The 11,017-nt window shown below is 33.9% G+C and overlaps 1 protein-coding gene across 1 annotated transcript; it reads right to left on the minus strand.

Annotated features, from left to right (window-relative positions):
- Positions 1-526: 526 nt before the first annotated feature.
- On the minus strand, positions 527-1,780 carry LOC140867057 (dehydration-responsive element-binding protein 3-like). The gene is made up of 3 exons (XM_073272125.1): positions 1,049-1,780; positions 869-928; positions 527-662 (listed from the first exon to the last, which is right to left on the minus strand). The coding sequence occupies exon 1, from the start codon at positions 1,739-1,741 to the stop codon at positions 1,100-1,102; it is 642 nt and encodes a 213-aa protein (XP_073128226.1). The 5' UTR covers positions 1,742-1,780; the 3' UTR covers positions 527-662; positions 869-928; positions 1,049-1,099.
- Between the last annotated feature and the right edge of the window lie 9,237 nt (positions 1,781-11,017).

Raw genomic sequence — 11,017 nt, forward strand, 5'->3', positions numbered from 1 at the left:
TAAAAAAATCATATGAAAGTATTATAATTAAAAACTATTTTTAAACTCATTACCGGTTAATCAGATTGGATCGACCGCCGAATGAGGGAAAAAATCCACACGGATATAGATCTAGTTTATAGAATTTTAGTACTGCTTGAGATTGTTTCTAGAAAACGCTATTGAGTTTTTCATTCACAAAATTTGTCAAAATAAGCAATCCAAATTAAAACACTACCTTAATGATCATCAGCCTATTTTTTTTGGATTTGAAGGTTTTAATTAATTGATGGCCCGACACATATAAAGTTAATCAACCAAGAAAGTCTAAGCATCAACAATATTTTGGACGAGAATAAAGGCGATGCAGCAAAAATTAAATCAACTAAAACGAGAAGATCCGAGAGCTTGACAAATTAAAAACACTCTCTGACAATGGTAATTTGAAAACAAAACCCGCAAAATTATCAAATTGCATGAAATTATAAAATCATATTAAAATCAACATATATAAATTTACTTATGTAATACATGTGTGCTGCGGTTAGTAGTACTAAAATAATTAAGAGCGTACCTTTTGAAAACCAATTACTGAAGTTAATTACATCTCGACGACACGGTTGTTGACCAATTGTAGCTAACACCGGATCGGAGCTAGCTAGGTTGTTCTTAACCGGCCAGTACTATATATGCAAATGGAATTAACCAACATCAAAATCAACAATGCATATATATTTACAGCTTCCGTACGTACCGTGATATTTATAATTATAATGTGGCATATAATATAATATAATGTATACATTTTGAATTTAATTAATAAGGAAATTAAAAAGACACATACATAAATATATATGGATAGATGATGAAGAATAGTGAGTGTACGTACGTGGGGGCTGAAGAAGAGTAGATCTACAATATTGCAAGTACGAAACGAAACCAAGCCAAGCTGTACAGTTACATTCATTGTTTAATTTACTTTACGGGAAAAAAAAATTACAGATTAATATATATATTAATATTGTACGTGAAGAAGATCAAGAAGAAGAAGAAACCCAACAGTACTTACTCATGAACAATATATATGTATTGAGGAGTATATATATATATACATGTTGTGCTAGCTCCACATCAAGTAGTGTTCGACATCAAGCCCACCTTCGCCGCCGTGCCACGGCGGAGGAGACTCCACCAACCAGCCGTCAACCACCGAGTTATCTATGTCATTCTTGGCTTCTGGTCCCAGCCTCGGTAGCTCAATTATTTCGCTCAATTCTGTTGTTAGATCCATGTTGTAATTAGATGAAGAAGATATAAGATCATCAAATCTCTCCATCGCGGCGGCCTTCACGGCGGCGGCCTGGACGTCCCTGGGGCTGAGAGACACGGGTCGTGGGAGCACTGCCATTAGCTCAGGGAAATTCAGCACGGCGGAGCTACCCTTTATGCTCAAAGCCGCCACGTCGTGCGCACGCGCCGCCATTTCTGGGGTGGAGAAAGTTCCCAGCCATATGCGCGATTTCTTGCGTGGCTCCCGGATTTCGGACACCCATTTTCCCCAGTTTCTCATCCGAACACCCCGGAAAACCGGGTGCTTGCTGGGTTCGCGGCTTCTCTTGGCCTTCTTCTCTGTCTCCTCCGTCCCCTTCGCGGCGGAGCTATTAATACGTGGCGGCGGCGAAGAGTTGGAGCTTGTATCTGATTCTGAATTTTGATTTTCAGTACTCATTCTTGAAATCCACCCAAATATATGCAATAACATGAAATATATATGGAGGAGGAATGCCAGTATATATGATAGTATTACTAATTAGTTGAGAAATCTGAGAGATTCTTCAATATGTTTAAATAAGCGTAAATATTATAGACTTTTCGTCGTTGAGGTGGTCATATATATTTTAATAATCTAAAAATCACATAAAAGCTACATAGATTATGTATATGATTTAATTTCGAATCTTTCATTCGAAGTGAGAGAATTTTTTTTTTATTTTTTTATTTTGATCAAAGTATTAGATATGGATTAGCATGGATCGAAAAATATAAATTTATGAAACTATTTTACATAATACATACTCTCAAAAAATTTAAAAATCTTCATCATGTAATAATATTTCTCCAACGGCACAATTTAATAATTTTAATTAGAAAAAATTGTATATAAATTCAAGTCATTTTATTATCATATTATTTTTTGGAAAAATTGCAAATTTAGTCATGTATGTTTGTCACTTTGCGATTTTGGTCCTTTATGTTTTTACATTTTAGTTTTAGTCCTGTATGTTCTGATTTTTGGCAACTTCGGTCCTTTTTATTCGAAAATGCTTACGTGGCACTGTGCACGTCAGCTCCACATCAGCACTGAATTGGTGCCACGTCGGAAAAAAGACTAAAATTACCAAAAAAATAAAGATAGCGGACTAAAATTGAAATCTGAAAATGTAAAGGACTAAAATCGCAAAATGACAAACATACATGACCAAAAAAACAATTTTTTCTTAATTTTTTTAGTACTTTTTATTACCATATTATTACTCCAACGGCACAATTTAATAATTTTAATTAAAAAATCGTATATAAATTCAAGTCATTTTATTATCATAATTCATTCTAGTTATGATCTATACTATATACTATTAAAACAAGAGGACTGTATCAAGCTTTTTTCTTCAACTCCAAAACCGTTCTTTCAATACACATTTAATATTCTCTAATACATATTTAATTTTATAGAGTATATATATTTAACTAATTTTCATATTTTATAATTGTAAAAAAAATCATCTTACTAAATCTTGTGTCGTAAAGTTTTTTTATAATAACGTGTACGTAACTAAACGCAGTTTGGATCTTATCTGTAATTTTTTTTTTTCTGTCGAAAATATCGAATTTACCTCTAGCTTATTATTGCTTATGTGAGTGAGTGAGTGAGTGAGTGAGGTATTTGGTGGTTTGGCTTTCTTCAATCTTCATTGCATGTTATTAATGGCTCTAGCATCCCAGCAGCTAGTACGTGTATATTTATGATATAATATAGTATTATGGAGAGATACCGTAATCATTTTTTTATTTCGAATTTGCCCTTTCATGCCATTTCTTAGTTTAAGTTAATAATTTACTATTTTTTAACGCAAATTTTATGCATAAAAAAATTATAGAGAAAACTATTTCGAGAGTGTTTATAAAAAAGACGGCTTTATCACGAAGACAAAAGTGATCACCACGTACCCCTTTAAAAAACACATTTGTGTATGATCAAGAATTACATGAAATACTTGCTTCAAAAAATTACAAAATAGAATTACATAAAATATATACTGGGAATATATATCTAATTGTTTATCGATTTCATAAAATGTTATTAATTTCTTTTCCACAATTTATTACACTTCAATTTTTTTTAATTGTTATATCTTTTTATTTAATAATATGAACTAAATGCTCACATATATTGCTTTAATTCATAAATACACCCTATTAGAATTTAATAAATGTTGCCATTTTATTCAAGTAATCTAACAACACAATTATTTTTTTTATTTTTCTTATAGAAATTAAATAATTTCACTAGATAAACTTATCTTCAATATTTAATAAATTTTTAAAGATGATAAGATGTTTTAAAAAGATATTTTAAATGTATATAAGCTATTAAAACGTTTAAAAAACTGAGAGAAATTAAAAGAAAATGAAGAAATGACAGAAGGAATTGTAAATATATATATTTTTTTATGTCAATCCGACACGTGAACGTTTTTATATTTAATTTTTGTTGGTTGGGAAATTATTTTTTTGCATGGAGTTAATTTGTAGGTTACCACATATCTTCTATGTGGAGAGAAATATTTGATAGCAATATTCAAGGCCTTACGGGTTACGATGTCAACCCAAGTACACAACCACCCACGGCCACCATCAATATAATATTAATTAATTAATTCACACCCTTAATTAAAAGGAGTCCAAATTCGTGGAATAAATGAGTGTTTTACCGTTAATTTTGAGTTTGATTCATCTTTTAATACTTTATCGAACGATCGACCGAGATGTATCCAATGGTTTACTTAGTTATTGTGACTTATAGATTATTGTGTTAGTCACGAGATTTACTTAGTGACGCACCGAAAACAGCAACTAAAGTTTCTCCTATCATAAAAAATATTATTAAATTTATATGCGTTATTGTTTGAAATAAATTATAAAATAATTTTTTTGAAAAAAAGTGTGCATAAATAGAATTAACGCGGGCTGTCCCTTTGAAAATTCTTGGAGAGTACTTGTGGACTGTGTTTTGCGTTGTTGGTCCCGGACAACTCGAAGATCTAAGCAAGCTAGGGTCCATCCGTCCATACTTTAATGAATGAATGAATAAATATTATTTTAAGTTTGAAAATTCTTCCATGTGTTACGTTGTATCTATTGATCATTAGTACAAGTTGTTGTGGATTATACCGAAGCGAACATGACGATAATAGAAATTGCGAAATAAAATAATCTTCAAGAACACCAAAGATTTACGTGGTTCACCCAATATAGGCTACGTCCACGGAGCTGCTGCAAATTTTTATTACCGGATAAATATTACAAGTGTATACAAAACACTATATCTCTCCACACCCAAGTCTCGAGTATTACCGAGAAAATATTTCTCTAACTTACACAAAAGATCACCGAAAAAAGAACAACTCTTTTTTTCTACTCTTTATTTTCTTCTCTACTGTCAATACAAAAGAGAAGAATGAGATACAATAACTGAAGTAAGGGAGCTCTATTTATAGTAGATCCTTCATTCTTCATTCTTCATTCTTCCGATGCGGGATTCTTTAATGGGCCTCACCCTTAACAATTCTCCCACTTGAAGACTTGATTTCAATCATGGCTTCACACAGTCAATGCAGCAACTCATCCCTCCTTGCTTATACTTGCAATCCAACTGAAGTCGAACACAACTCCAGTTTGTCAGTGGTCACCGCCTTTGTGAACATATCAGCTGGATTTTTACTTTCAGGAATCTTCTCAAGCATCAAGATTCCATCTTCCAAAACTGATCTGATAAAATGGTACCGAACCTGTATATGCTTCGTCCTAGCATGATAAACAGGATTCTTTGCCAAATGAATAGCACTCTGACTGTCACAGTGTAATGTGCTATCCTCAAGCTTCTGACCCAACTAATCAAAGAATGATCTCAACCAAATCATCTATTTGCTCGCTTCCGTGACTGCAACGTACTCAGCTTCAGTAGTCGAAAGTGCAACAATCTTTGCAACTTGGACACCCAACTTACTACCGTACCACCCAATGTGAACACATATCCAGTAGTACTCTTTCTGCCATCTAAGTCACCACCCATGTCGGCATCGACATATCCTTGTAAGTCCTGATTAGTCCTCCTGAAGCATAGAGATAAACCAGCAGTACCTTTCAAGTATCTGAGAATCCACTTCACTGCTTCCCAGTGTTGTTTTCTCGGATTGCTCATAAACCTGCTCACAACTCCCACTGCATGTTCTATGTCTGGTCTGGTGCACACCATTGCATACATGAGGCTTCCGACAGCAGAGGCATAAGGAATCTTATTCATATAAGCATGCTCCTGCTCCGTCGATGGTGATTGGACTTTGGTTAGTTTGAAATGACTAGCCAAAGGAGTACTCACTGGTTTAGCTTCATCCATGTTGAATCTGCTAAGCACCTTTTTCACGTACTCTGCCTGAGATAACTTCAAAACTCCGTTCACCCGATCTCTTGAGATCCTCATTCCAAGGATTTGCTTTGCAGCACCCAAATCCTTCATTGCAAATTCTTTTGATAATTATCTCTTGAGTTTATCAATCTCCACCAGACACGATCCTGCTATCAACATGTCATCCACATATAGCAGTAGAATGATATAAAAACCATTAATCTTCTTCATATAACAACAGTGATCCGCCTGACACCTCAGAAAACCGTTGTTATTCATGAATCCATCAAACTTCTTGTACCACTGTCTTGGAGCTTGTTTGAGACCGTACAAGCTCTTCTGAAGTTTGCATACCATTTTCTCCTTCCTCCAGACCTCCTCTGGTATTCTGCAATCAAGTGGTACCAAAGGTCCTCTGTTGATCAGATACGCTGCAGTGTTAACTGCATCAGCCCAGAATGATTTCGGCAGTTCAGCGTGCAATCTCATGCTCTTGGCACGTTCATTCAGGGTTATGTTCATTCTTTCAGCCACACCATTCTCTTGAGGCGTACCAGGAATGGTTTTCTTCATCTTGATCCCGTTTTGTGCACAATACTTATTGAACTCAAAATCTTCAGATTCTCCACCATTGTCAGACCGTAAGCACTTCACCTTCAAGTTGGTCTCATTCTCCATCATGACTTTCCACCTCTTAAAGGTTTCGTAAACATCAGATTTATTTTTTAAAAAATAAACCCAAACCTTCCTACTCGAATCATCAATAAATATGACATAATATCGTGAGCCGCCAAGGGATGTCACAGGAGATGGTCCCCACACATCAGTATGAATCAACTCTAACTTTGCTGCTTTTGGTTCTCTACCGCCTTTCGAAAAGCTCACCCTTTTCTGTTTTCCAAGAACACAACTTTCACACAATTTGTGTTCGACAGTTTTTAACTTCGGTAGCTTTCCTTTTGATATCAGCATCTTCATTCCCTTCTCACTCATATGTCTAAGTCTACAATGCCATAGACTTGAGTTGGCTCCAGCATCCACAGCTGCTAACATTTCTCTGCAACTGGAAGTCATATAAAGAGTTCCAGTTTTTGTTCCTCAAGCAATAATCATGGCTCCTTTGCTAACTTTCCAAGAGCCATCACCAAAGATCACTTTATGGCCTTCGTCATCGAGCTGTCCCACTGAGATTAGATTCCGGGCCAACTTTGGTACATGCCTCACTTTGTTGAGCTTCCAGATAGATCCGTTTGATATTTTCAAACTGACATCACCCATACCAGCTATTTCTAAAGGTTTTCCATCAGCCAGGAAAACTTTTTCGTAATTACCAACAGTGTAATTACTGAATAGCTCACGATCACTAGTGGTATGAAACGAAGCTCCCGAATCCATAACCCAAGAATCAACCGGGCTTTCCATGGATAGTACTCAGGCATCATGTACATTCTCAGTAACAACATTTGCACTATTCTTGGGTGATTTGCAGTCCTTTTTCATATGACCAGTTTCACCACAGCTCCAGCACTTCAATTTCTTTTCAAAAGTATTTTTGTCTTTTTCCAGTTCTTGATTTGGATCTGCCACGCCATCGGTTAGAACCTTTTTCGCTGCTCCTGCCTCTGCCTCTATTCTCGAGATTAAGAGTAGATCTCGATGATGCCGCTTCTCCCGAATCCATCCTGCGAACTTCTTCACTAAGAATTCGATCTCTGACATCATTGAATTATAATTTTCCTTTGCCAGCAGAATTACTAACCGCTGCCCGCATCGGCTCCCAAACATTTGGTAAAGACGCCAAAAGAATAAGTACACGTATCTCATCATCAAACTTGATTTCCACCGATGTTAGTTGGGAAACAATCGTGTTGAATTTATTGATGTGTGCCGCCACCGAAGCACTTTCCTCCATCTTCAAGTTGAATAACTTTTTCATGAGGAACACTTTATTATTTGCTGATGGCTTCTCGCACATGTCCGACAAAATGGACATCATCTCCTCCGTAGTTTTTGCCTCCGCCACGTTGTGTGCCACGCTCTTTGTTAGGGTCAATCATATTACACCTAACACCTGTCGGTCAAGGAGCTCCCACTCATCATCCTCCATCTTTTCTGGCTTCTCCCCGGATAGAGGTTGATGTAGCTTCTTGCTGTACAAATAATCTTTAATCTGTAACCGTCAGAACGTGAAATCTGTACCGTCGAACTTATTGATTCCAGGTTCCGATCCGTCATTTTCGGCCATCACTTCTCCTGCCTTAATAAAATTTCAAAAAATCTTTTCTCCAAGGCTCCCGAACACCGTAACAGCTTTGATACCAGTTGTTGTGGATTATACCGAAGCGAACATGACGATAATAAAAATTGCGGAATAAAATAATCTTCAAGAACACCAAAGATTTACGTGGTTCACCCAATATAGGCTACGTCCATGGAGCTGCTGCAAATCTTTATTACCGGAGAAATATTACAAGTGTATACAAAACACTATATCTCTCTCCACACCCAAGCCTCGAGTATTATCGAGAAAATATTTCTCTAACTCACACAAGAGATCACCGAAAAAAGAACAACTCTTTTTTTCTACTCTTTATTTTCTTCTCTACTGTCAATACAAAAAAGAAGAATGAGATACAATAACTGAAGTAAGGGAGCTCTATTTATAGTAGATCCTTCATTCTTCTTTCTTCAAACTTCCGATGTAGGATTCTTTAATGGTCTGACCCTTAACACAAGTCAATTGTATGTTCATGTTATATATTACTATTGTATTATATATTGTATTCTTATAAGGAAGCATGTACGTCTTATATGTGTAACATAATATATTATTAAAATGTTACGTAAGTGCACTATTCTTATAAGTATATATATATTAAAATTATGCATTGAAAAATTGAAAAAATTAATGAATGTTGGTTGTTAATTCAATATAATTTTCTTTATTATTAAATCAAAAAATGTATTAATTTTTTGTTTGAAGGCTGTCAAAAAACCTTCAAATTTTTTTTTTAAGACGACCTTTAAACATATATTAAATAAAAAGACTAAACAAAAAGTAAACCTTAAAAAGATTAGATTTCAAAATCCATGGTCAAAGAAATGTTATTTGGTTAAATAATTCAGATGTTAAGGATAGATATATCATATATATATATATATTTTTTTTTTTTATGGTGCCCAACACTATATGCTCACTAGATGTAACAAACACCCATGTACGTTGTATGTGTCTTTATCAGTAGTTATATTATATTATAGAGAAATTTTCAGCTGCCCAATCAATAATGTCCAACTCGTCCCGGCCACTAAAATCTGATACCGTGTTTTGGTTATGCGAAAAAAAAACAACTAACCGGATTTTATTGATCGGGGACGAGGTGGGAAAATATTGTTGGGCAGCTGAAAAGTCCTCTTATATTATAATACATGAAATGTTTACAATAACTACTTTGATATTACGATGTAATTAATTTTATATACATAAAAAAAATCATATCCTATAAGATTACAAACATATTTATTCTTCATTTGATTAAAAAATATATGATATAACTAAAATATCTCAATAATATTTCCTTTTAACTTTATTTAATTTTTTTAAAAAAAATGATATCACCATTAACATTAAATATTATCATAAAAATATATTTTAAATAATCTATAAATATTTCACACAAACATTATGTTTTTTTTTTGAAAAACAAATAGCACATAGGGAGTTAGCTTACAGGGACGCTATTTACATATAGGTTTGGGAAAAAATACCGAAATATCGTCATACCATCTTTATCGTACCGAAAAAAATATCATATATATCGAAAATTTTGGTATAACGACATTTAAAAAAAAACATTTTAAAAAATCGGTATACACGGTGTCATACCGATACCGTACCGAATTTCGGTAATCCCACCCTAGTTACGTATTAAGTAAGCAGTGATAAGCACATTTTAAGGTACTTGTGGGATTATCTTTTGGAAAAGATACAAAGAGAATTGAACTTGATTAATCAGTCTCAATTATTTAAAACAAAAGGGTAATCTTTAATTTATTAAACAGCGAAGAATATATAGGTATATATATATATATATATATATATATATATATATATATATATAAATTTTATCATTAAATTAAATTAAATCTGCATTGCATAATGACTTAATGAGTTAGTTTGACGGATTGTAGCTTCTTTCGGTTGCAAATTTTCCACTGCACCATTTTGAAAATGATGGTTCATCGCAGTGTTTTAAACACTGTAATTAACTCTGGAGTAATAAATTTCAACCATAAATGCAAAATACATTCATTAATGTCCTACATATATATGTGTTTTTCGTCATTTTAACACGTAAGCATAATTAACGTTGGAGAGCTGACATATCAAATCACGAAACTATTAGATTGACATTAATTAGGGTAATACCCATAAAGTAAATTGAACACTTGAACTCTACCATTTTACTATCCATCGCCACGAATTCAGTGTTCCAATTTTTTTTTATTTTGTGGTTCTTTACAACATATCATCACCACGCTAAGGAAACTACATCATCTTGATGCGAAATTTGTGCTAATTAAATATAGTTATGGATTGAAAATAATATTATGAAACGACTTTGGAGTACCTATGATTTGAAGGAATGAGCTTGATATGTTGTATCATATTATGTCCATGAAATTAAAGTGCTATTGTTTTCGCATAAGCTCATCTCGACGTAAAACTTGCGAGATATATATATATATATATAATAATGATCACTGCACACCAGTGTGCATGAATTTTGTGTACCATGTGATGTTCGCGCGAACATTTAAAATGTTCACGCGAGCATCTAAAAATAAAAATCAGATGTTCGCGTCATGCGGTGCACAGAAAATCCCTACACACTGATGTGCAGGGGATCATTACTATATATATATATACATCGTACTGTATTATAAAGCATGAAGGGTTATACATCGTATTGTATTATAAAGCATGAAGGGTTTAGCCGTTTGGATAATAACTTTAATGTCACTGATGTAGCATGTTTCATCCGCTTTTTTTAAAAAAATCACAGAAATGTTTATTTATCTTTTTCTTTATCTATCTCTATCATTAATTTTTTTAATATCGTTCATCATAATAAAACGTACATATGAAAAAAATATTTGATTGTTTCAGTGTACGGGGATACTAGAGTAGTGTACATAATACTACGATTGATGAGTAAATGAAAATTGCTTTGCTTATCTGTGTTTGGAGTATCGGACAACCCCAAGCGATCAATGTGGTATATAGTAATTCACTCGGTGGGATAAATAGATAACATAATAAAGAAAATGTAAGATAGATGATAAGGCTAA

Source organism: Henckelia pumila, chromosome 4, assembly GCF_033568475.1.
Source record: "Henckelia pumila isolate YLH828 chromosome 4, ASM3356847v2, whole genome shotgun sequence".
Taxonomy (NCBI): domain Eukaryota; kingdom Viridiplantae; phylum Streptophyta; class Magnoliopsida; order Lamiales; family Gesneriaceae; genus Henckelia; species Henckelia pumila.

Excerpts from the sequence above, each read along its gene's own strand:
- LOC140867057 (XM_073272125.1), bottom strand. The coding sequence starts at position 1,741 with ATGTTATTGCATATATTTGGGTGGATTTCAAGAATGAGTACTGAAAAT.